Source organism: Macaca nemestrina, chromosome 4 (genome assembly GCF_043159975.1).
Source record: "Macaca nemestrina isolate mMacNem1 chromosome 4, mMacNem.hap1, whole genome shotgun sequence".
NCBI classification, from domain to species: domain Eukaryota; kingdom Metazoa; phylum Chordata; class Mammalia; order Primates; family Cercopithecidae; genus Macaca; species Macaca nemestrina.
Genome location: NC_092128.1, coordinates 28,637,370 through 28,662,307, shown reverse-complemented (window position 1 = coordinate 28,662,307; position 24,938 = coordinate 28,637,370). Strand labels below are relative to the sequence as shown.

The window sequence follows — 24,938 nt, the reverse complement described above, 5'->3', positions numbered from 1 at the left end:
GGCAACTGAGGGACAGAGATGGCACAGAGGAGGGAGGGATCATTTCCATAGGAAAGTTTCATGGAAGGCTTGCAAGAGGATGTGAAAATTACGTTGATTTTTGAAGAATGAACAGGAATTTTTTAGGTAGCCAAAGTGGGACAGGACATAGCTGGTCGTGGAGAACATGTGTAAAGGCACGGAGAAAGGAAACCACATGGTGTTTTGGGAGTAACTATAATTAGTAATGTTTGGTCAGATCATGAGGTTTTGGTGGGGGTGGGTAAGATGGGGGTGGTAAGATAGAAGATTCTAGAGGAAGTCAAGGCAAGGACCAGATTTTGAAGTGTTTTGCATGCGGAGCTAAAGAGCTTGGATTTAGCACCAGCAATAGGGTGTCAGTAAAGAGTTTTAGAAGAGAGATGTGATCAGATTTGCATTTTGGAAAAATCACTTTGGCAGGGGTGTGAATGATGGACCAGAAGGGTGTGATGGTGGAGACTTGGAAGCCAATTAGGAGGCAGTAGTCCAGGTGAGAAATAATGCCCCGAGCAAGAGCAAATGGCATTAGGAATGGAGGGGAGCAAGACGAATTCAAGAGACCCTCGGGAGGTAAGATGAAAGGGATGGGGAGGAGGGAACTCGTTGAGATCTGTATCCAAAGGTGCCCGACCCCTTGGCCTCATTCCACTGTTCCACAGGGGTTGGTGACAGTGTGTGGGAGACAGGGGTGGATGGAAGTGCATTAACCAAGATAGAGACTAGAGAAGGAAGCATCAGTTCTTAGGACAGGGGTCAGTTTGTAGTGTGGGAAAGAGGAGGTAGAGAAAGGGTAGTGAATTTCACCTAGCTCTTGTTGAGTATGAGATGTCTATGTTCGCCATGTGAACAGGAGAAAGCAGGCAAATATAAGGCTCTAGAGCACCGGGTAAAGGGAGGGCTGGCGATGGAGACTTGTGCATCTTAAGGGTAATTACGAAATCAGGGGCATGGCTGAAATACAGAAGGCTCGCCAAAGATCTCTACGTAGTTAATAACTAGCAAAATGTCACTTCTTTGGCCTTCACTTTTATTATGTAAAAGTAATAGGCCGAATACAATTTTACTCTCTTTATCCAACGCCTTAGGCTATTGTCGAAGCCACGGCCTGCCATTTCATACCCTTTGCGGTAGGTGGCGCTGACGCCTGGCAGGGAGAAGGCGGCAGCACATGCTGGGCTCGGGGGCGATGGGCTGGTGCGCGGACCTGGCGACGCTCTAGCCCCGAGCCGCGTATTCGCGGCGTATTCGTGGTCGGGTCCTCCCTGGGGACAGGGTGAAGGCCGAGAACCTCTGGCCTCAGGAAGCGCATGCGCAACGGGTTCTCCCAAACATGGAGTCATGTAGCCCAGGTCTTACCTGAATCAGGTAAGAGGCGGGCGGGGAAGGAGTGATCTCCCCATGCACCCTAGCAGCCCGCTTCAGGAGTGGGACTAGCGCTCCTTGGTGGGTGTGGCTTGTGTGCGTGGGCCACACCAGTCCTGGGGGGCAGGTAAGTGCGCGTGGCCCAGGAGGCGTGAGGCTGTGCTGACGAGGGGAGGGCTCCCGGGGCGCGTGGGTCCCCGCACTAGGTGCGCCGCCGCCGGCCCACAAGAGGACCACGTGGGCGAGAGCCTCGGTCGTCGTCTCCCAGCACCTCGGGGTCGTAGAGAACACAAAAGTCACACAACCCTCGCCGAGGCTTGACCCCCGCTTAGTCATTAATTAGCTGGCTCCACCCGCCCTCCTGGGCGATTTCTTGGGAGGCTGCGCCTTCTCACTTGGGGGACAGCCAGCCTTGGAGGTAGGGAAGGTCGCAGGCACACGGGTGTGACCGAGTGGTAGAGGGCGCGGTCGTTCGGGGTCGGAGCTGCAGGTGCAGATCCAGGCGCTGGGGTCACCAGGGCGGAGAGCGGCAGTGGTGGCGCGGCTGGAGGCCTGGTTCGGGGAGGGGGACAGCCGGTGAGGTGAGGAGAGCAATCGAGGAAAACGGAAGCACCTGCTCCTGGTTGACTAATTCTGGCTGGAGGCATAATCTAAGGTGGGAAAGTAGTAACAGAAAAAAAAAAAAAAGCGAGAAAGACCGACTGTGCTTGTGCTGGAGCCCTTGCCTCCCCAGGCAGCTAGGAAATTGCCTGCCTGAAAGAAAGTAGCTATTTTCCTTAGGGGACTGTGGTGAGGGACAAATGAGATAATATCTGTGAAAGGGTAAAGAGCTATAAAAATGCAAGATTCTATTACTTAATTAGAATCCTTCAGCCTGTTTATCTGTTTGAGTGGATAAAATGTCCTCTAGGTGCGGGATAGTGGGGTAGGAGTACCTGGTGAAGCAGTACCAGCTGTGGGATAATGGGATGTGTGGAGTAATGCAGAGGGTGTGTGAAGATAGTTTAGGGGTGCCCACTGTCATCTGGAGAAACAACCATCTGTCATTTAGGGTCATCTTATTTGGGTAAGAGGTTATTCAGTTCCACTGCTTCCTTCGTCTACCACTCATCTTTTGAGCTTTTTACAGCCAAAGACTTTTACTCAAAATTGGGCCTGAAGAGGAAGACACCAGTCGCTTCAGGGATATATTGGTTAATTTGCTTTTGTTTTGTTTTGTTTTTGAGATGAAGTCTCGCTCTGTCGCCCAGGCTGGAGTGCAGTGGCGGCATCTCATCTCACTGCAACCTCCACCTCCGGGGCTCAAGCCATTCTCCTGCCTCAGCCTCCCAAGTAGCTGGGACTACAGGCACACACCACCACACATGGCTAATTTTTGTATTTTTGGTAGAGATGGGGTTTCACCATGTTGGCCAGGCTGGTCTCAAACTCCTGATCTGAAGTGATCCGCCTGCTTCAGCCTCTCAAAGTGCTGAGATTACAGGTGTGAGCCACTGTGCCCGGCCATGTTGGTTAATTTGGTTGAGAGCGAGGTTGATGTGATTTTATTGATGATAATGTCTTTGATTTGTTTTGCCCTCAGTATGAAGCAGCATGTCATACCAAGGGCTCTGGGCTGAGGGACATAACTAGGGAAGACTGAGTTGTGGATTTGTCCCCTCAGTAGAGGATCAACTTGGCCAAGTTCCAGTTCATCTTGGAGCCTTACTTTACATCAGATGGGAAAAGACCTTGCAAATCATTCATTCAGTCTTATATGCAGAGCTTGCATACCTGCCACAGGGTTACCCAGCCGCCAGTGGACAGGGAATTTGTTCCATCCCCGAATGGCCGAGCCACCCAGTCCCTCTAGACAGCCCCTACTGTTGGAAAATTCTTTATGTTGAATCGACATCTGTTTCTCTACAATTTGCACTCATTGGAGCCATACAGAATAAAATGTCTAATGCTGCTTCCACAAATATTTGAGGACCGCTAACACATTTCCTTCTTCTACTTACTCCACAAGGCTTCTTTTCTTCAAACTAAATATGCCCAGCTATTTCAAACAGGGAGGCAGTGTGGAGTAGTGGAAAGAAGGCCAGCTTTGGAGCTAGGCACATCTGCGTTCAATTCCCAGCCCCTTCACATCCTAACACTCAGCGTTCCGAGCTGCCGTATCTTTCTCTGAAATCTGTGAGTGAAAATACTTGTCTAGCCAGGCTACTGTGAGGATCAGGGATATGTTGGGTGAAGATCCATGCTCATGGTAGGAGCTTAAAATACAAGAGCTGTTACACCTTCAATTTGCAATTCATTTAGTTGATCTTCTCTGAACACATTCCTATTCGTCTCTGTGTTTCAATATCTATCTGCTCTGTAGAACAGAATAAAATGCTTTCTGTGAATTCTAATTAGCAGAATAGAGTAGGATTAGCTTATTTTTGGTACTTCCCCTCAGTCTACAGTCACAGTAGCCTTTTTTAGGGTCCTGTCCTACTGATTCGGTAAGTTTCTCAACCAAAACCCCTTCGTTAACATGTGCTCCTCTGTTCAACCAAGTTTCTCCCATTATGAAGTGTTTTAGTTGATTTGAATCTACAATGATGGCTCTTGAAAGTGGCAGTCCCAGTTGTGTCTTGTTGTCTCCATAAATATCCTGCACTTGTCACATTATGGTTCTCAAACTGGGGTTAGAAAAATACGGTTATTGAATCTGTGGTACCGTCCCTGCAGATCCCATACCACTGTTGTGAATCAGCGAGATAATAAACGCAGAGCTTTCTACATGAATTTTTGCACAAATCTGAGGTCTTATTGTGAGGCGGAACTGTGTTAGACTTGGAATGTGACAAGAATGTGTGATAAGCCACTGGCTGAGGGAAGACTACTGCATGAGATGCCCTGCATGGCCCAGGATAGCATCAGCCTGGAGGAACTGAAAGGGTGCAACTTCGAGCAAGCCAGAGCAGGCTTTGAATTTATGTGTGGCTGTGTGTTTTCTCAGGGCTCTGAGTGTTTTATACCTTGGGTCAAATTCTTCCCCTGTGGAGGAAGCTCCTTTCTGGAAGTAAATCAGGCACATTTAGAAGATTCGTTAACTCTTTGGCTCCTGGGGGATTATGGCCAGCATTTTCTCTCTCAGACTTCCGACAGCAAATTCCTGGTTGGGCCAAGCTGATATCTTTGAGCTGACTTCTGTACTCAGGGTTCTTCCAAACAGGAATATGCTTTCTCTGCCTAAGATCTGGGTTCCATGCCCATCTCAACCTCAATCCCTCCTTCAAAGAAGTTTTTCCTAATTACTCGGCCAGACATCAATAATGTCTGAAGGGAGGATTTCTCCCGAGTGTCAGACTTGGAATTCCTGTTGTCTTGGGGAGCTCTCCCTGGTGCTCCCCGCTTCCCCCAGGGCCTTTAAACTGTTTATCCTCCAGGCTGTCCACTTGAGCCATGTGGGTAGATATGTTCCATGGCCTTCAGAATAAGATCCTTTGTGGGGCACTCAGTCCATAAACAGAAAATTGCCTTCATCTTGGGTGCTGGTGTTTCTGGCCTGGTGAGAATGAAAGTGTGGAATTGTTTGTAGGACTCAAAGGTTCCATTAACAATAAGTATGAAAAATATATAACGCAAAGGCTTTTGTTATTGTTATTATTAAAATAGGAAAGCCTTTACCTTGTTGGAAGAACCGATTTAGATTTTGAAGAGTAATTCAGTCTTTAAAAGGTAGGGATAATTAAAATAGGTAATCTTTGACTTGTAAAGAGACTAATTTAAATTTTGTTAAGTAACCAATTAAGGCCATAAAGAGTTTAAATCCATCTGTGGCTTCTCATTTTCTCTAGAACAAATTCCTAATTCCCTACGATGAAATTCTCTTGCTAGCCTAATTTTTTGCCTGTTGGTGCCCCGGCTCAAAGGACTTCCCGTTTTCCGCAAACGCGCGGCCCTGAGCCTCCAGTGCTTTGCGAAAGCCGTCCCCTCCGGCTGGAATGTTCTTTGTCTCTCTGGTAAATGTCTATTCATCATTCAAGACCACCCTTCCCCCCTCCCCTTAATTACTTCCTCCCCTGTGCGCCCTCAAATTCTTGTACTTATTCAAGCAGGATTTATTAGGGGCCAGCACTGTGGCGGGCTCTGGGGATACAAAAGGCGAATAATACTTGGGCTCGGCCTCTGAGGGCCTTACATGTTAGGAAGGAGTGGGTCAACTGCCACAAACGTCACTAGGAAATTACAAGGAAAATTTTAAAAAGTGGCAGTTCTTGTCTGTCTGCCCCTCCAGATGGCCTGCGTCTTGCTCTCGGGCCGGGGCTATTTCTCATTTATTTCGCATCCCCGGTTCTTAGCGCGCTGTAGGTGCTAAATCAGCTTTTGTTTCATGAGTGCGTTTACTGGGGGCAACCAGACCCCTGCAGAAGTGTACCTGTGTTGTGCCACAGGTTCTGATGACAGGCTTATAGGCGGTAGTTTCCTCAGTGTCCGTGGGTCGCCCTCGGTCACGGGTTGGAGGCCCTGCGGGCCAGCGCCGAACCTTTCGGGTGCAGAGTTACAGAGTCGCGGAGGGCCTGGGCCGTGCGCGACCGAAGGGAGGCCTGCAGCGCCCCCTCTGGATGCAGCGGGCACCGGCCGGCCGGCCGGCCGCCCCGCTCACCAGCTTGCGCCCCGCGTGCGTTCGCCAGTATTTCAGTTTATGGTCAGAAAATGAACACAGACACTTCGTGATACTCTACACTTTTCAAAGGCGTAAGGGATGCCTTTTAAAGGATTATGGTTAGAAAAATTCCTCCCTCTTTCTTGTGCCACTGAGCCCTTGCACTGTGATTCTATATTACGTAAATAAAGGGGGCTTTGCTCTCCTAATTGTGCCCACTCTTCTGTGCAGCGTGGACTGGCTCATGCAGGGAGCGGGGCTGCGAGGGCGCTGCTGTGGCCGGGAGTCTGGCATGCCGACCACGTCGCGCTGCTGTAAAGGAAACCTGCCCCGCGCGGTGGCGGTGGCTGGAGTGGCAGAAACCGGACTTTGTGCAACTTTGGCCAAAGTGGCCATACCATGAATCTGTTTACTAGCTTGGTGGTGGGTCCAGCAGAGCTTGTCGCTCCCTAGCCGCTTGCTCGTGCCCTTGGTGGTTACCGGGAGTTAGGGACTTAGGGCGCGTAGGGCCCTCGTGGCTTGCCACCTCTCACGGTTCAGTACGAGGGACGGGAGCAAGCGCCACGGCCGGCACCCCCGAGCCCTGCTGCCCCTTAGGTCGAGCGGCCATCCTTCTGTGGGGCTTGTGGGCGGCCTGTGGGGTTTGTGGGTGGTCTAAGGAAAGTGCTGGGGCTCTCAGGGGTCTGCTGTTTTTGCCCGTGGCCTTAACTCGTCAGGGGAGGGTTTCTGCAGCAGAATCTCGGGCTCAGGGTTGGGGGTTCACGAGGGAGCAGCGGGGTCTTGGGGAGGGGGCTCGACACCCCTGAAGGTGCTCCCTAAAGGAGCCACTGTTAGAGGGGCACCCCATCTCTGTGGCCGTGGCAGTGGCAGAGTGGCTGGGAGGGGCTCTGCGGCGAGCGGGGTAGCAGGCGGTAGGGGTTCTGCGGCGATGGGCGGGCTAGGGGCGGGGCGCGGGTGGGCTCTAAAAGTCGGTGCCCACTCGCTCCGCGCTGCCGCGGCAACCAGCACACCACGGCACCTCCTCTGCGGCAGCTGCGCCTCGCAAGCGCAGTGCCGCAGCGCACGCCAGAGTGGCTGTAGCTGCCGGGCGCGGCGCCGCCCTGCGCTGCTGTGGGCTGCGGGCTGCGCCCCTGCTGCCGGCTGGCCCTGCACAGCTGCGGGCTCCGCGGCGCCCGGTGCTCTGCAACGCTGCGGCGGGCGGCATGGGATAACGCGGCCATGGTGCGCCGAGATCGCCTCCGCAGGTGGGTGTGCGGCGGGAACGAGGGGGTGTGGCTGGCCGCCCTGGGACTAGGGCGCGGGCGAGTGGCGGACTGCTTGCCCGTGCTCGAGCCGGGGCTGCCTTCGGGCGAAAACTCTACCGACAGGCGGCACGCATTCCGCGCCCGCTCTGCCTACTTGAGGAGGGGGTGTCACTCCTGCACGCAATGGAATGTTCAGAGCGCGGGACCTCTTTGGGTTAGGATTTCTAGACCCCGGGATTGCCTTGGTGAGATTTAGGATTTCTGGACCCCAGCGTTATCTTGATATGACTTGGGATCCATAATGACCCTGGTCTCACCCTGATACGAATTGGGATTTTTAGATCCTGGCATCACCCTGGCGCGATTTAGGATTTTTATACTCATTGTTGCAGCATGATTTAGGATTTCTAAACCCTAGCATCGCCCTGATTTGATTTAGGATATTTGGACTCTGGCTTCCCTCTGGTGCGATTCAGGATTCTTAGACTCCGCCTTTGCCGTGGCGCGATTTAGGATTTATAGATCCCGGCAAAGCCCTGGTGCGATGTAGGATTTTTAGACCCCGCCATTACCGTGGCGCGATTTAGGATTTCTAGACCCCCAAAGAGCCCTGGTGCGATGTAGGATTTTTAGCCCCGCCATTGCCGTGGTGCGACCTAAAGGATAGACCCTAGCATCGTCCTGGTGCGATTTAGAGTTTTTAGAACCCCAGTATCTCTGTGGCGCACCTTAGAATTTCAAAAACAAGATAATCGCAGTGCCGAGATCGCCGCGGTGCACCTTAGGATTTCAAGACCCAGGTACCACGGTGGCGGGAGTCACCGCAGAGTGACTACTTAAGTATTTTTCAGATTTCAGTAACAAGCGCGAGTGAGAACGGCGATGTGACCAAACGGTCATGTTGCGCAGCGATTGTTCGCCTTAGTTTCGCGGGTTTATAAAGTGGTTCATTCATTTTGCGGCGACGCCATCAGGTGGGCAGCAGGTCGGGTGATATTATTACGGGAGTGTGTTTTTCTGTTTACCAGATGAAGAAATCAAGGCCCAGAAATTTCTGGAAAGTTTGTTACTGGAGTTTGCTTATTTTCTCTGCTCATGGCTCATCAAATAATTGGGATTTTGGCCAAAAAATGTTTGCTTAACCCATTTCGCCTACTGACTGCTAGGCTGCTTCACTTCTAAAAATCCTAAAAGGTCATGGGGGCATTTTTACTGAGGTAATGAGACAAGAAACGGCTCCTTGAAAGGTTGCCGCTTTGCTTTCTTGGAGTAAGAGGAGGAGGGTGTGGAGGGGGGTGTCCAGGAGTGGAGTATGTTGGTCGATCGCCTCGATTTTTAACCCCCATTTTCCCTAAGCGCCAGCGGGGAAGCCTCCCCATTTGCCGCTCTGGCCGCCCCTCCCGGGGCTCTCTGCTGAGTCACTGCAGAGATTCAGCTGCTGGAACCCCGTGGAGGAGCGCGATGAGAAGCACTGGGGGAAAGGAGTAATGAAATCCGCACATGAAAATGTATGCATTGAAGTAAAGGACAGATAGCGCTGGGCAACTGATCATCAAAACTTAATGCTTTTTGTCATCTGACCTTTCAAGGAGATATTTGGGATATAGCCTGCTATTGTTGTGGGGTGAAAACTGGGATATAACTATCATGTTCTGGCACTTTTTTTTGAACCATTTCTAGTATTACCTTGACAAGTAGGACCCAAATTGTTCTATCCGTCTTACGGACAGGTACTTTGGAGAAAAAAGGAAATGACTGCCCTAATAATGCCTAAAAAATAGGCTGGGGAGCTGAGATTCTTTAAGAAACATGGTTATTTTACCACTGTAAAACCACAGGTTTGGTTTTAGAGTTTAGCTAGCTATCTCTATCTCTAAAACTATCGGGGATTTTGTGGGGGGGGGAGTATCTTGTAAGTTGAGGAAGTTAGTGAACGTGTAGATTACAGGTAATAGGGAAGAATGTGTGTATAAACAGAAAGCCATTTCCCCCAGGGCTTTAGCAATTAATTTATTTTAGCTCTATGACAACTCTAATTTTAGTTTTGGAGGGTATTATTTCCATTCTGGCTGTTTTGAGAGAACTTCCATTCTACTGACAATTCTTGATCTGTTGACCATCAGAAGTCATAGACTTGAAACAGAACTGTTTATAATTCCTGTTTGGCACTCCTTGTCAATGTGGATAAACTGACTTGTGCCTTTGAAGTCCTGGGCATGGGACAGTTGGGTGTACCAACCAGTGCTCTTTTTCCAAAGACAAAATCAATTCTCACATGCTGGGTATGAGTTATGCCTTATCTGGGGGTGGGGGAGCGTCTTAGAAAATTAAATGGAAACTTCAAGAGTCTGCTAAGAAAAGCAGAAATATAATCTACTGCCCTGACCTCTCAAGAGATTAGATATTCAGGGTCATAACAAAGCTGCTTATGTTGGAATACCCAGCGCAGCTATCTTACTTTCAGACTGTTTACCCTGAGCAGTTTCTCAGCCCAAACCCAGAAACGAGTACTAAATGGGGCTTCATTTAGGCAGGAGGGCTGATAAGTATGCATTAAAAATCAGGAGCAACTCTCTGCTTGAGGACATGTGATAAGTTACTACACACACACTCTTTTAAGACATGATAAAGCACATATATATATTTTGAACATTTTACTCGTGGGGGCTAGTGGGTAGATGGTAGAGCTTTTGGAGTAAATAAGAAGTTATTTTTTTCCTAGGAAGCCTTGATAAAAGTCAACGAAAGAGTGTCCAGGATTTAAGTCATCTCCCTTTTATTTATATAAAGTCCTCTTCAGCAGGTATTGGGAAGACCACAAGGGTAGGGGCTAAGGGGTTAAAGTTGGGGAGCAGAGGCGGAAGATTGTATGTTGAAATAATGTATTTTTTTTCCTTAAAATTAGAATGATGAACAAATACGGCGAGTGCTATGGCAGACAGAGGTTCGATTATAGTCTTGGTCAGCTTTGTGCCTATGTGAAGGGCAACGTAATCATTGCTGGTAATAGCAGTCTCCCACGCCATCTTACCAGGTTTTGGTTTGTAGATGAGTGTACAACGTTACCTGACTGCTTACAGTGGGTCTCTGCTTTTCCTACAGGATGAGGGAGTGGTGGGTCCAGGTGGGGCTGTTGGCCGTGCCCCTGCTTGCTGCGTACCTGCACATCCCACCCCCTCAGCTCTCCCCTGCCCTTCACTCATGGAAGTCTTCAGGCAAGTTTTTCACTTACAAGGGACTGCGTATCTTCTACCAAGGTAAGAAGTGGACTATTGGAACACCTGCGTGTATCGGTCATGTAAGTCCCAGCTGAGGTATTTATTTTGTGTCTGCTGGTCTCTTGTTGCTCCTTAATGATGGAGGAGAGTATCTCTCTCTTTCTGTGTAGTGAGGTTGCAGAGAAGCGCAGAAAACTGCTGGGAGAATGGGGGTTGGGACTGAGATTCCAACCTGCAGACCTTACCTTTTAGTATAAGTTTTCTTTGTAGCTTGATATGTATTCTGATATTATTTTTTTTAATTGGGCAACCTTAGTGTCAGGTAATATATAAAATATTAATAGACATAACCACCATTGGTTCTCTCCTCACCATCCCTGATTTCATTTTACCGTTTTCTGTAGATTATTTGTAGTGTAACTGTGATTTAAGTCTTAATACCATTATATAAATTAATTTGCTAGTGATGATTATTATTATGACCACTACTTATCAAGTAATTACCATATGTCAGGCACTGAATTATATTTTCAGCCTTCATTGTTTAATCTTTATAACAGCATTTGGAGATAGGTGCCATTAACCTCATTTTATAGGTGAAGAACCTGAGAAACAGATTGGAAATGATTTATTTTGAGCGGGGGTCAAGAGCAATAACGAAAAATGTTTGTCATAAACCGTTTTTCATTATTGCTCCTGACCTCCTCTCATTTGCTATATTCAATTAAGTAAGTATACAATTTTCATTATGTTGGGTTGGGTTATTTCCAGTTTTACTGTTTTAAAAAACTAATGTTGAAGGAAAAGCTTCATGTCTGTACAGTTTATTTTTTCCTAACATTTTCAAACTATACTACTTGTATAAATGGAATGATTTTATTTTCACAGATTCTCAAGAAAAAAACTCTTAGGCTAAAGTATATACAATTTTTAACTGCTTCTAAATTATTTTTGAAAACCTTATTACCGAAGTTTCATGTCACTGGCAGTATATGAATATACCAGTTTTAATCCAATACTATTAGCAAGGTTAATATTGTCTAAATGTTTACCTAATTTAGATGATGCTGAATGCTTCCGTATTGTCATATGCATTTAAAAAGTTCATGTTTATGTTGATTAAGCCCTTTTTGTAGTTGACAGGATTTTGTAATAATTTTATTATGTTTTTGATGTTAGATTGGGTCTCCTGCTGAATGAAAAGTGCTGAGCAAACAGGATAAGCTAAAGGTGTTCTTTGGGAATAGTTGCTATCTCTTAGAGAATTTCTGTGAGGCCATTCATGATAAAGTACAAATAATTTGTAGTTTTTGTGTTGGGATCATATGCTTTTAATTGTGAAATTTTACTTTTCACCGTGAAAAAATGTGCATATTACAAAACAAAAGGAGAAATGGGGATATGCTTTTTAAAAAAACACCTAGGTTGAGTAAACAGGTGCCTTCAAGTATTTTCACATAGCATGATTTTTACAGTGTTTTAATATACAGATCAAAAGGAGAAAAGGCCTGTTCTCACCTAACGCAGTAAGCTTACATTTTAAAAAGAATTGTGTCATTTTAATGTCAATTTGGTCAGTTTCTTGTCTTTTGTATCAGATTACTTAGATTTTAACATCTTCGAGGTTATTTTTATAGGGATTTGGCCTGATTGATTGTACTTTCCTTCTTCCTAGACTCTGTGGGTGTGGTTGGAAGTCCAGAGATAGTTGTGCTTTTACACGGTTTTCCAACATCCAGCTACGATTGGTACAAGGTAATGAAGTCAGACTTCTAGGTCCTACTATGTCTTAAAAAGCCTCGGCCGGGCGCAGTGGCTCAAATCCTAGCACTTTGGGAGGCTGAGGTGGGAAGATGACCTGAGGTCAGGAGTTTGAGACCAGCCAGGCCAACATGGCGAAACTCCATCTCTACTAAAAATATAAAAATTAGCCAGGCATGGTGGCACAAGCCTGTAATCTCAGCTACTCGAGAGGCTGAGGCAGGAGAATCGCTTGAACCCGGGAGGCAGAGGTTGCAGTGAGCCGAGATCGCACCACTGCACTTCAGCCTGGGTGACAGAGCGAGACTATTGTCTCAAAAAAATTTTTTTTTTAAATAAAAATTAAAATAACCTTTTATTTATTTTTAAAAAATAATTTTTTAAAATAAAAATTAAAATAAAAATTTAAAATTTTATTAAAATAATGAAAATTAAAATAAAAGGATTTTGTTGTCAGCACTAGAAGGCTCTTGCACATTTGAATTGCTTCTAAAAAATATTAAATGTTGAACTGTTTCTTATATACTGAAAGGGAATGATAAACTCCTTGGCACTCTGGAAGGAATCACTGCCAAGTTATCCTCCCTCAACAGGGATTAATTAGCAGGAATAAAGCATTTTCCAAGAGGATCATCTGTGGGACCTGTGGTGGTTTCATGGGGTTTTCTCTTTATGGAAGTCTGTTAAGCCAAGAGAGGGCTGCAGCTCCTGTGTTGAGTCTGGTGAAAGGGAGGGGCAAGAGCAGAAAGCCCAAATCATCCTTTCTTTTTTGTAGATTTGGGAAGGTCTGACCTTGAGGTTTCATCGGGTGATTGCCCTTGATTTCTTAGGCTTTGGCTTCAGTGACAAACCGGTAAGCGGCACCTATCTGGGGCTGGTGATGGGGTGTCGGGACGGACATAGACTGTGAGGGTTCGGCTGACAGAGAGCTGTCCTCACGACTTCATCCTGTGTATGTGGGCTTTCCTTTCCTCAGAGACCACATCACTATTCCATATTTGAGCAGGCCAGCATCGTGGAAGCACTTTTGCGGCATCTGGGGCTCCAGAACCGCAGGATCAACCTTCTTTCTCATGACTATGGAGATACGGTTGCTCAGGAGCTTCTCTACAGGTCAGTGGAGCTTCAAACTTCAGCTTATAATGCTAGGAGAGCACATCGTTTCTGGACTCTTTGCATCCTTTTTCTCTCTTGGGAGTTGTCTTCAGAGGTGCACTGGTTTAAGTCTGCTCAGCTACATGTGTGTTTCCTCATCTCCCTTCTAGGTACAAGCAGAATCGATCTGGTCGGCTTACCATAAAGAGTCTCTGTCTGTCAAATGGAGGTAAATGTCTTGGCGGTAGGTAGAAAGTGGGTGTAGTCTAGAAGGGCCATCGTTAGATACCACAGCGGCACCTAAATGGTAATCTGATAATATTGCAAGTAGACATAATTAAAACTATGAGATCTCTACCTTTTCTGTGCCATCAACTCCTTTGGTGGCCTGACAGGATTTACGGACCCTTTCTCAGAATGTTTTTAAATAAACAAACAGCATTACAAAGGATAGTGACTTTACTTACACAGTCAGTAAAATGCTGCATTATAGTCATATGTGCTTTTTCAGTGCATTAGATAGCAGGATCTAGTGGAGGACCTAGGAACAGCTGTATCAGGAGTGGGGAGGGTAAAGGCTGTCTGCCGTATCTGTGACAACTGCAATAGGTTATGAGAGTATAGGATTGAAGGTACAGAAAAAAGCCACAAGTGTTTCTAATCCTACTACGGTGTTAGTGTAGAAAATCCTTACTTAATGTCATCAATGGGTTCTTAGAAACTGTGACTTTAAATAAAATGTTATAATGGAACCAATTTTTTTTCTCATCAGTGTTTTAAAGAAAGGATGTTATTCAAGGACCTGCCGTACCTCATTTTGCTTAAAGCCGAAGTTTCTAAGAACCTATCCTGATGTTAAGTGAGGACTTCACTGTATGAGCCTCCCCAACTCCTAACTGGCACTGCCAAGTTTCAGTTAGAAAATACCGAACCCCTGATTAGACCTTCTGGGCAGCCAGCTTGCAAGTCCATGAATACCCAAATGTCTCCTGAATGCCTTAAGAGCAGACTGGGAGAGAAATCTGTCTCTCCCTTTATCACTTATGCTCATGGCTTTCTTCCACTGACTCTGAAGAGAAATGGAAAAGAAAAACTCTAGGTTTTTTAAAGGACCTATACTTATTTAAAAACTTCTTGTTTTATTCTTGCAGTCCAAATCATTAACCCTTGTGTTCTGAGTGATGGCGGAAATGCTAAGGGGAGTCAGAGCCTGGTTATCAGCATTTTGGATGACCATATATTTTCTCCCCGTTTCACAATCTTTAAGATGGGAAAAGTAATTCCAGTGGGATTTATTGTGACCAGTTAAACATATAATTCCTGGAGATGTAATTAGATGACAGTATTAAATTTTTATTTGTAATTGTTTTGGTAGTAAAGGCTGCAGAGGTGATGATGAATAGGGTGGGTAGTTTCTGATAACGGGCTTGCCTTTGACCTTAATGTAGGTAGGCTGGGCGAGGTGGCTTACACCTGTAATCCCAGCACTTTGGGAGACTGAGGCAAGAGGTTGCTTGAGCTTGAGACCAGTGAGACCCCGTCTCTATTAAAAAAAAAAAAAAAAATTAAAGCTGTAGGTAAATGACTAAGATAAGTCTCTTCTCCTACAGGTATCTTTCCTGAGACTCACCGTCCACTCCTTCTCCAAAAGGTTGGCTACTTCACTAACAGACTTTAGTTTGAGGATTTGCACTGACGTAGATAATGCTGGGACCTTTAAGGGCCGTAGCTCCTGTGATCGGCAGTAGTTCAATACTCTTCCTTGGGAATTTATCTTTTTTTTTTTTTTTTAAGACGGAGTCTTGCTCTGTCGCCCAGGCTGGAGTGCAGTGGCTGGATCTCAGCTCACTGCAAGCTCCGCCTCCCGGGTTCACGCCATTCTCCTGCCTCAGCCTCCCAAGTAGCTGGGACTACAGGCGCCCGCCACCTCGCCCGGCTAGTGTTTTGTATTTTTTTTTAGTAGAGACGGGGTTTCACCAGGTTAGCCAGGATGGTCTTGATCTCCTGACCTTGCGATCCGCCCATCTCGGCCTCCTAAAGTGCTGGGATTACAGGCTTGAGCCACCGCGCCCGGCCGGGAATTTATCTTAATGAAGTTAGTTTTTCCCTTCATAGGCAACTAAAGCAGAGGCAGTGGCCCCTACATAAACCCAAAACACATCCTAAGAATAAGAGATCAACAAATATTTGGAGAAATAACAGCTATGGAAAGATCTGTGTCCCAAGCCTGATGTTTGAAGAAATTAGGATTCTACTCTAAACTTGAATATATCAGAGTTAAAGTTTTAGGGATTTAGTGAATTGTAGCAAAGTAATCTTAGATGGAATTAGAAATAGATTTGTCTTCCTTGAGAGAAGAATGTGGGTAGGCAAAACAAAATGCCAAGTACCAAACCATTCAGTAGCAGGAGATTTGGCTAAAGATTTAGTTCCTGCCGGGCACGGTGGCTCACACTTGTAATCCCAGGACTTTGGGAGGCCGAGGCGGGCGGATCACGAGGTCAGGAGATCGAGACCATCCTGGCTAACATGGTGAAACCCCGTCTCTACTAAAAATACAAAAAACTAGCCGGGCGTGGTGGCGGGTGCCTGTAGTCCCAGCTACTCAGGAGGCTGAGGCAGGAGAATGGCATGAACCTGGGAGGCGGAGCTTGCAGTGAGCCAAGATCGGGCCACTGCACTCCAGCCTAGGCGACAGAGTGAGACTCCGTCTCAAAAAAAAAAAAAAAAAAAAAAGATTTAGTTCCTAATATAAAACCCTTTGCCCAGGTGAAGGTCTTCCTCTGGATTCTTGAGCTTTACTTCCACTTATTCCCCTCCAGCTACTCAAAGACGGAGGTGTGCTGTCACCCATCCTCACACGACTGATGAACTTCTTCGTGTTCTCTCGAGGGTAAGTGTCACTGTCAAATATTGACTGTGGCCTAGGAACAATGTTGTGAAAAGTTGCTGCCATTACAATTCTGGGCCAAATCCTAGGGCTTGATATTTTAAAGCAAAGGTGTTGGCTGCTTGCCAGGGAAGTAAGTAGAAGGAATTCATAAATCACCTATGGGTCGGACTGATGGCCGGGACTGCATGGCCTCTGAGGTTCCAGCCATATTGAACATTCTGAGTTCTCCTCACACTTATCTTCCTGCGTTTTGGACTCTTTCAGTCTCACCCCAGTCTTTGGGCCGTATACTCGGCCCTCTGAGAGTGAGCTGTGGGACATGTGGGCAGGGATCCGCAACAATGACGGGAACTTAGTCATTGACAGGTAAGAAATTACCCTTTGCTTTCGTTTCCAGAGAAGCGTTTTTGTGGAGAGTGGGGATTGCTTGTTCTGTTCCTTGCTGGCTTATTCCCTATCACAGGAAGGCTGATGACCTATGGGGCAAACCAAAAAGTCATGGTCTATATGAAGAAAGAAATAGAAAATAGAGTGAAACTGGACTTTTTGTTAGTATTAAATGCTTCAAAGTATTGAATCATGGTTGTGAAAGTAGCCTAGTGCCTCCCTCAAGGTACAAGGCTCTACCTTTTGCCTATCTTTCTGCAGCAACAGGGAGTGAGAGGGCAGACTTATCCTCCTCTGTCTTGTACAAAGAATTCCCATGCCTTGGTTCACATGAGAAGGTAGACCCAAACCCGCTTTCATAGGGGACCCAGAGGTGGTGATAGCTGTAACTACTTGGGATAAGGCTCTGTCTTCTAGCCACCTGGGTCAGTGTAGCTTCCAGTGTTTTTACTGATGGCTTTGCTAGGAATTGTGTGTTAGAGGCAGCCAATCCTCCCACCCTCTCCTAACCCCCATAGGATCCCTGAACATTTCATTTTAGTATTAAAAAACTGAAGAATAATTAAGACTGACTTTCAAAATTATCTTATATTTTCCTTTTCAAAAAGTATATACTGTTTCTAAGATGAGATATTTGAGGGTTCACAAAAATAACTGTCCTGGAGTTGCCAGGCAGAATGAGTAGAATACATGAGTTCTAAAATGTGGCAGTAGTGTCTTATGCTGGAGAAGGAGGAATTCTCTCCATTTTGTCTGTGGTCAGATGAAGCCTTGTGCTCATCAACATCTACACTTAGAATTTTGAAGTAGATGTCGGCTGGGCGCAGTGGTTCACACCTGTAATTTGAGCACTTTGGGAGGCCAAGGTGGTCAGATCACCTGAGGTCAGGAGTTCAAGAACAGCCTGGCCAACATGATGAAACCCCGTCTCTACTAAAAATACAAAAATTAGCCAGGTGTGGTGGCGCACGTCTGTAATTCCAGCTACTCAGGAGACTGAGGCACAAGAATTGCTTGAGCCCAGGAAGCGGAGGTTGCAGTGAGCTGAGATCATGCCACTGCATTTCAGCCTGGGCAACAGAGTGAGACTCCATCTCAAAAAAAAAAAAAGAAGTAGATGTCAACACAGAAGATCATGTGTTTCAATCCTCTTATTTTAAAAATGAGGAGGCTAGCCAGGTTCTTTGGCACATGTTTGTACTCCCAGCTACTTGGGAGGCTGAGGTGGGAGGATCTCTTGAGGCCAGGAGTTATAGCTGTAGTGAGCTATAATTGCACCTGTGAATAACCACTGCACTCCAGCCTGGGTAACATAGGGAGACCTTGTCTTTTAAAAAACAAACAAACCAACAAATGAGGAAACCAAGTTGAAAGATCTGTGTTATATATTTGAGTCAGAGAGGTAGGTAGTGGTGAAGCCAAAATTGGAACCTTAGACCTGGGCTTTTTAGTTACATAAAATCCAAACCAACTATCAGCCTTCCTAGATGTCATTCCCTGCTTAATAAATACACGAAACCACTAATTCTTATATTGATAGTAGGCATAATCACTACTAGAGCTACATGGTGGTTAACTCTAGAGGTTAACAGAAATGGATAAATTAAGTGGGACATTTCCAGGAATGCTAAACTGCTTCTGGATTAAGAAATTGTATCTTGTATTCCTTGTGGCTCTTGTCATGCCCTTGAATCCCTATAACAGTAAAGGTTTCTTGTTCTGCTCATGCTGACTTACCTGTCCTATAGTCTCTTACAGTACATCAATCAGCGGAAGAAGTTCAGAAGGCGCTGGGTGGGAGCTCTTGCCTCTGTAACTATCCCCAGTGAGTATTTTTATATTATTGATAGGAAGCTGAAGGACTATAGGGTTAAAATGATTGCAACTCCTTTATACAATTAGGGTTACCAGATTTAGCAAATAAAAATGTTAAGATACCCAGTTAAATTTGAATTTCAGATAAACAACAAATGCTTTTTTAGTATTTAAGTATGTGTTGTACAATATTTAGGACCTACTTAAACCAAAAAGAAATCATTTTTCATCTGAAATTCAAATTTATCTGGGTATCCTTTATTTTACTAGCAGCTGTACTCATGACATCTGGAACAGTGATGTTTGTGTGTAGAGTGAAGTATATAAAAAACTGAGATATTACTGTAAAGGTAGTTGGTATTAGTGATTTCTGTGGTGTGCATTGTCAGTGACTGCCACATTGCATGCTGAATTGCTCGGACAGAAGGCTGTTTGGATTACTAATTAAGAGGCTATAGGTGGTTTGTACTTATTTGTCTTTTCATTCTTACAGATTTAAAAAGAAAATTACAGTGTTTCACACATAGTGATTAGTGCTCAGGAAATTATCGGTTGATTTCAAATGTCAAAGGTCTGTTATAACTGAAGAGAGACTTAAAGAATGATAGTATCCTGGACTTAGAGAATGTTGAAAGATGGGCATATTCCATTTGGTCTAGGGTGCAGGAGAGTTGGATGAGGGACCAGTTGGTTGTCTATAGGAGGAGATGTATCCAATGAATGAACTGGTGCATTCCTAGCTGCTCTTTAGAGGTTACCTAATAAAACAAGCTAGGTTTTCTATCACACGAAAAAAATATTTATAGAAAATATTTTCTTGGGCTGGCTGAGGCGGCTCACGTCTGTAATCCTAGCTCTTTGGGAGGCTGAGGCGAGAGGACTGCTTGAGCCCAGAAGTTTGGCACCACTCTGGGCAACACAGTGCGCACATTTTTCTCTACAGATAAATTTAAAAGTTAGCCAAGTGTGGTGGTGCACACCTGTATAAAGTCTCAGCTACTGAGGACGCGGAGGTGGGAGGATCGCTTGGGCCAATGAGTTGGAGGTTACAGTGAGCTATGACTGCACCACTGCACTCCAGCCTGAGCAACAGAGAGAGACCTTGCTTATTATAAATAAAAAAAGGGAGAAGAAAACATTTCTTTTTGGAGAGGAGTTAATTTTAGGGTGGGAGTAAAACAGATGTGAGAGCGGTTAAGTATTTCATTCCTTTTCTCTTTTTCCTAGTTCATTTTATCTATGGGCCATTGGATCCTGTAAATCCCTATCCAGAGTTTTTGGAGCTGTACAGGTGAGTCTCCCTGAGAGAGGTCTATGTTTTGTTAGTATCTCATCCTGACAGTGGTAAACAGAATTACCTGTTGAGGGCTATTGGCTCTAGCCATTGTCTCTAACCTCACTGGCTGTTCATCCAGGAAACAATAAAAGGATTGAGTTGAGGAATCTTATTCTAACATAATTGTAATATCAAGAAATTCAGTTATACATTCTCTTGATTTATACATAGTCTGTTTTCACTGTCATGACTGCTACATATTCCTTGGTGTACAAAAAGCTCTCATGTGAGTCAAAGGTTGAAAGTGGATATATCCTACAAAGTGTTTGTTTTAGTCCGATTGTAAAGCCATTTCATTGACTTAGGCTGAGCAGATGGCAAGGAGAGATTGAGAAGAGCTCATTGTGGAAAAGTGCCTTCTCATTGGTTGCTATTCTCTCTAGGTACTTACTTGGAAGGTATCAGAGTATGAAATCTTGATTGATTATGTCACATAAGAATGTTCCATACCTTCCTGTGGCCTACTGGATACAAGCTAGTAGTAAACAGCTTGCATATAATTTTAAATAAAATACCCCCTCTCATCTCCTGGGATTAAGGGAAGATCCTTGGTTATCTCTGCTTGGGCAGTGAGTTGCTGTGTGATCCACTTGTTTGATGCTTCATCCTTCTCTAAGGAGCTGAAAATCATCTTGCTTTGACAATTGTTGCAAAAGTGTTATATTTTCAAGTTGTTGCTTGTTGGATTATGAACATTTAAAAACTAGTTTGTATAAATGGAATTGGCAAGTTTACCTGCCTAAGATACAATTTCAGAGTAGAAGGTGAATAAGCTCTTTGGTGGCTCCTTCCAGTATAGTGTGTCCACAGGGTCATTTACTGGGGCTTCCCACTGGCTTACATCCCTCCTCCTCCAGCCTCAAGTTCACCTGCGTGCTGTTCTCTTCCACTAGGAAAACGCTGCCGCGGTCCACAGTGTCGATTCTGGATGACCACATTAGCCACTATCCACAGCTAGAGGATCCCATGGGCTTCTTGAATGCATATATGGGCTTCATCAACTCCTTCTGAGCTGGAAAGAGTAGCTTCCCTGTATTACCTCCCCTACTCCCTTATCTGTTGTGTATTCCACTTAGGAAGAAATGCCCAAGAGAGGTCCTGGCCATCAAACATTATTCTCTCACAAAGTCCACTACTCAAATTGGTGAACAGTGTATAGGAAGAAGCCAGCAGGAGCTCTGACTAAAGTTGACATAATAGTCCACCTCCCATTACTTTGACATCTGATCAAATGTATCTTGGCTTTGTTTTTGTGTTATTAGGAAATTCTGATGAGCATTACTATTCACTGATGCAGAAAGACGTTCTTTGGCATAAAATACTTTTTAACACTTTGGATTTCTCTGAAATATTTAGAAGTGCTCATTTCTGGCCCAGCCCCAACAGGAATTCTATAGTAAGGAGGAGGCGAAGGGGCCTCCTTCCCTCTCCTTGAATGACGTTATGGGCACATGCCTTTTAAAAGTTCTTTAAGCAACACAGAGCTGAGTCCTCTTTGCCATACCTTTGGATTTAGTTTCATCATCTATTTTTAGTTATAAACATTTTGTTAAAATAGATATTGGTTTAAATAATATAGTATTCTAGGTATTTGATTTAAGACTATGATTTACCTATATATTACATATATTTTATAAAGACACTAAACCAGCATACCCTTACTCTGCCAGAATAGTGAAGCTAATTAAACATGTTTGATTTCTGAATAAATTGAACTAAATCCAAACTACTACCTAAAATCACAGGACATTAAGGACCAATAGCATCTGTGCCAGATATTTACTGTTATTAGCTGGGAAGACCAATTCGAACAGCAGATAACAGTCTGAGACTCCTCATACCTCAGTACTTAGAAGCATGTTTCTCTTGAGCTACTGTAGAGGGGAAGGGATTGTTGTGTAGTCCAAGTCACCATGCTGAATGTACACTGATTCCTTTATGATGACTGCTTAACTCCCCACTGCCTGTCCCAGAGAGGCTTTCCAATGTAGCTCAGTCATTCCTATACTTTACAGACAGGAAAGTTCCAGAAACTTTAAGAACAAACTCTGAAAGACCTATGAGCAAATGGTGCTGAACACTTTTTTTTTTAAGCCACATTTCATTGTCTTAGTCAAAGCAGGATTAAGTGATTATTTAAAATTCATTTTTTAAAATTAGCAACTTCAAGTATAACAACTTTGAAACTGGAATAAGTGTTTATTTTCTATTAATAAAAATGAATTGTGACAAAAGTGGACTCTGGCTTCCCCTCCCCCTCACCCCCACCCCTCTGGGATAAAAATTTTCCAGCATTGCCAGGAGCTTTCAGGTACACATTAAATTAAAGAATAAAATGAAGTTAAGCAGCTGGAGTATAGGATAGTATTTGATTTTCAAGATCACCTGAAGCTGCACTATCGTACCAAAGCTGACCAAGTATAATAAAAAGAAAAAAAAAACAACCCATGCACAAAGATAGACACCTGCTTGATCTGCTGGCTCAGGGCCAAATGTTTAATTTGCTTCTCCAAAGTCATTCATCTTCAAAAGTGTGATTCTGGGAAACTGATGCCACTAGCCTAAAAGCCCACTGACCGTGAAGTGTACATCAGTTTCCTCTTGTCCAGTAAGCCTTTATCCAACAGAAGCTAAGATAACATCTACAGGTGTTCTCTCTTTGCTTCTGACAGTCACCTGCATGGTCACTCCATCGGCTAAGGCCAGCCTGGACCTCACCAATAAATCACAGCCACCTCTGAATATGCCTGAGAGAAAAAAGTGAGGAAAAACATATTAAGAACCCAAAACAAGCACTGGATAATGAAATTTATCATGCTCTCCCTGCATCTCCTTTCTATTAGTTTAGTTTTCCAGAGATTTGTGGAAATTGAATCCTACGCATAAATTCCAAATATATATTCCAAATATATATTTTTTATATTCCCATGAAACCAGATACATAGAAGGTATTCAAAAATACCAATTTGGAGTACTCAAAAGGAATGTTGGTGGTGGCCTTGGTATCTGTTGGAGAGATTTAAGTGTTTTAGGTCAAATGTACATCTTAAAAGAATAACTAAGAATAGCATGCAAAACAAATTATTCATTTTGACTGGGTTTCACGTTGTGGCTCATATAATGGGATGATGGGACAAGAGCAAGGCGTAAGATGCCCATCTATATCCTGTTAAGCTTTGCAAGAAAATGGAAGGAAAATCTGATGGAAGCTTCTTACCTGCCAGATAGAGCGAATGGGAATTCTTGTTCTCAGGTACTTTATCGGACCTCTCACATGGCTGCATGCCCAGAAATGTGATGATATTGTTGACAGCCTCTGTGTTGAGAAGATGTATGAGACAGTATTAGGAAAGTAAAGCACAGGGATCTCCCTCTGCACCAGTCTATGCTGGGAGCTGGGGTGGAAGGGGCTGTTGGTGATGTGTAGAGGGAGGCTACTTGGACTAGAAAATGGCTGATCAGTTAGATGATGAAGACAGGGTGCTGGCCTTTTAAGTAAGAGATTTATGAAGTTTTTTTTTTTTTTTTTTTTACAAGGAGTTCTTCTGGAGTAACAAATATACCTATTAGGTGTTATATTGCTATCAGGCAATATACTGATAGCAAAATGGGTCTCACCTTCAAGGGTTTTGGTAGAACTGAGGGCAAAGGTTTCCTCTTTCTCAAAGGTATCTCCCACCTCTTCCCAAGCAGCAGCAAAGTTAGGCTTCAGTACTTTCTGAATGTGGTCAGACACAGTCACTTCGAGATCTTCCAGCTAGTGGGTAACAAGCAGTCAGTAAAGAAAAGTCCTTTCTGTTATAGGGCAAAGATAAAGGAATTAATATAGTTCTCTGGAGCCTAGAGAAAACTCTACCACCAAAATAGTTTAAGTTCTGTAGTCTGGATAAATCTAATGCTGGAGCCCTTAGCAAAGGAAAGCAAGAAAACAGAACATCTGGCAAGAGCCAAATTCAGATCAACATCTGTAGCCCTGAGGTACAGAGTAGTCATGTTGTACCCACACTTGACCACTGAGTTCTGGGCACACAGTACCCTCTGATCATTCACTAAGAGGTTGATATTTTTAAAAGTTTTCCCTCCATTCTGTGAAGGCTTTTTAATCCATGATCTGGCTATAAACTAACAGTTGCTGAAACAAAAACAAAAAACCAAAAAACAAAACCAACCCCCGACCCCAAATCATTTAAAATAAAACTGATCTCAATGAAAATCATGTAATTATTTTCATTTCTTAATTATCCCTATTATAAAGAAAAAAAAAGGGTGAGTTTGTTTTAATGATGAAGTGGTAAATCTCAATTATCTCTGGCCTGATGCTGTCCAGTTACAGAGAAGGGTTAGTCCAGGTCCTCCTAAGTTGTCATCTGTTTCAGAAGAATAGAAATCCCATAAGTTTATGTCAGATGCTCCTAGAAAAATGTTCTCTCAAGGCAGAAGTCACTTAGTGCTGCGAAGGTGTCAAAGAAAGTCTCTCTGCTGGGAAGACTCACCACATACTCATCATCATACCCATCCTCATCTGGAACTCCAGTGTTAGGGTCACAGTCCCGGACTGTAAACTTCATGGTGCAGCTAAAGGTGCCTGCAACTGGAGGAGAAGGCAGGCAAACCTGCATCAGTGGGCAGTGCAAGCGAGAAGTTTCCATCATTTCTTAGGAAGTGCCACCCGTACTCAGCATTGTGTTCCACATTTTCCAGTTAAACACACATGCCCTGTTTTCTAGGGTAGTGGTTCTCAAAAGCAGCCTGCAAGCGGGTCAGAAAGGCAGTCTCACAAAGCATGAATGTAAAGTCTATTCCACGCTGTGGGTTACAGCAGTACAGGAATGATAACATGGGCAAACTGTTTCTCTATTGGTATGAAGAAAGCAGCAGAGAGGTCCTTTTGGGGGCTTTTTGCCATGCCTATCTCAAAGAGGCCTAAATGTTGAAAAATAGTATTTTGTGAACCACTGCTGTAGCACCTGACCGAAAAAAAAAAAAAAAAAAAAAAGATGGTAAAAAAAGCATACAGATCATCAGATTAACATTGACCAATCTCATCAGCACCTCAATACTATCTTTAGATTGTGGACTGATGGCGGGCCCACAAATCACCAGACAGAACTTGCTTTATCTGTCAACCTTCAGCCTAAAGTGAGGAGGTCAGTAATGAGTTTCTATTATT

General features: G+C 44.5%; 2 protein-coding genes across 13 annotated transcripts in view; one reads left to right on the top strand and one right to left on the bottom strand.

Moving 5' to 3' along the window:
* The first annotated feature begins 1,153 nt into the window (after positions 1–1,153).
* LOC105471382 (mesoderm specific transcript) lies at positions 1,154–21,106 on the top strand. Of its 9 annotated transcripts, XM_071094497.1 has the most exons (13): positions 8,619–10,066; positions 10,169–10,266; positions 10,366–10,520; positions 12,157–12,236; positions 13,018–13,095; positions 13,219–13,355; positions 13,508–13,566; positions 14,948–14,988; positions 16,160–16,230; positions 16,495–16,596; positions 18,366–18,442; positions 19,660–19,723; positions 20,662–21,106. In XM_071094497.1, exons 3-13 carry the CDS (start codon positions 10,367–10,369, stop codon positions 20,777–20,779), a joined length of 981 nt encoding a protein of 326 aa, XP_070950598.1. In that variant the 5' UTR covers positions 8,619–10,066; positions 10,169–10,266; position 10,366; the 3' UTR covers positions 20,780–21,106. The 9 variants fall into 9 exon arrangements, with proteins under 9 accessions (XP_011722129.1, XP_070950601.1, XP_070950599.1 ...); XM_011723827.3 differs by lacking the exons at positions 8,619–10,066; positions 10,169–10,266 and adding an exon at positions 1,154–1,386; XM_071094498.1 differs by lacking the exons at positions 8,619–10,066; positions 10,169–10,266 and adding an exon at positions 1,492–1,510.
* Positions 21,107–22,237: 1,131 nt separating this feature from the next.
* LOC105471383 (COPI coat complex subunit gamma 2) overlaps positions 22,238–24,938 on the bottom strand; it is a 162,328-nt gene continuing 159,627 nt past the window's right edge. For all 4 annotated transcript variants that reach the window (XM_011723830.2, XM_011723831.2, XM_011723832.3 and 1 more), the window contains 4 exons: positions 24,262–24,359; positions 23,387–23,525; positions 22,986–23,084; positions 22,238–22,515 (listed from right to left, as the gene is read on the bottom strand). In XM_011723830.2, the coding sequence (XP_011722132.1) occupies positions 22,385–22,515; positions 22,986–23,084; positions 23,387–23,525; positions 24,262–24,359 (467 nt within the window). In that variant the 3' untranslated portion in view covers positions 22,238–22,384. The remainder of the gene's footprint in view (positions 22,516–22,985; positions 23,085–23,386; positions 23,526–24,261; positions 24,360–24,938) is intronic.

What these genes read in the sequence shown, in the direction of transcription:
- LOC105471382 (XM_011723826.3), top strand. Translation starts at nt 7,238, where the DNA reads ATGGTGCGCCGAGATCGCCTCCGCAG. An exon ending in CCAGCTACGATTGGTACAAG is followed by an intron (nt 12,237 to 13,017) that starts GTAATGAAGTCA and finishes TCTTTTTTGTAG; the next exon opens with ATTTGGGAAGGTCTGACCTT. An exon ending in TCTCTGTCTGTCAAATGGAG is followed by an intron (nt 13,567 to 14,947) that starts GTAAATGTCTTG and finishes CTTCTCCTACAG; the next exon opens with GTATCTTTCCTGAGACTCAC.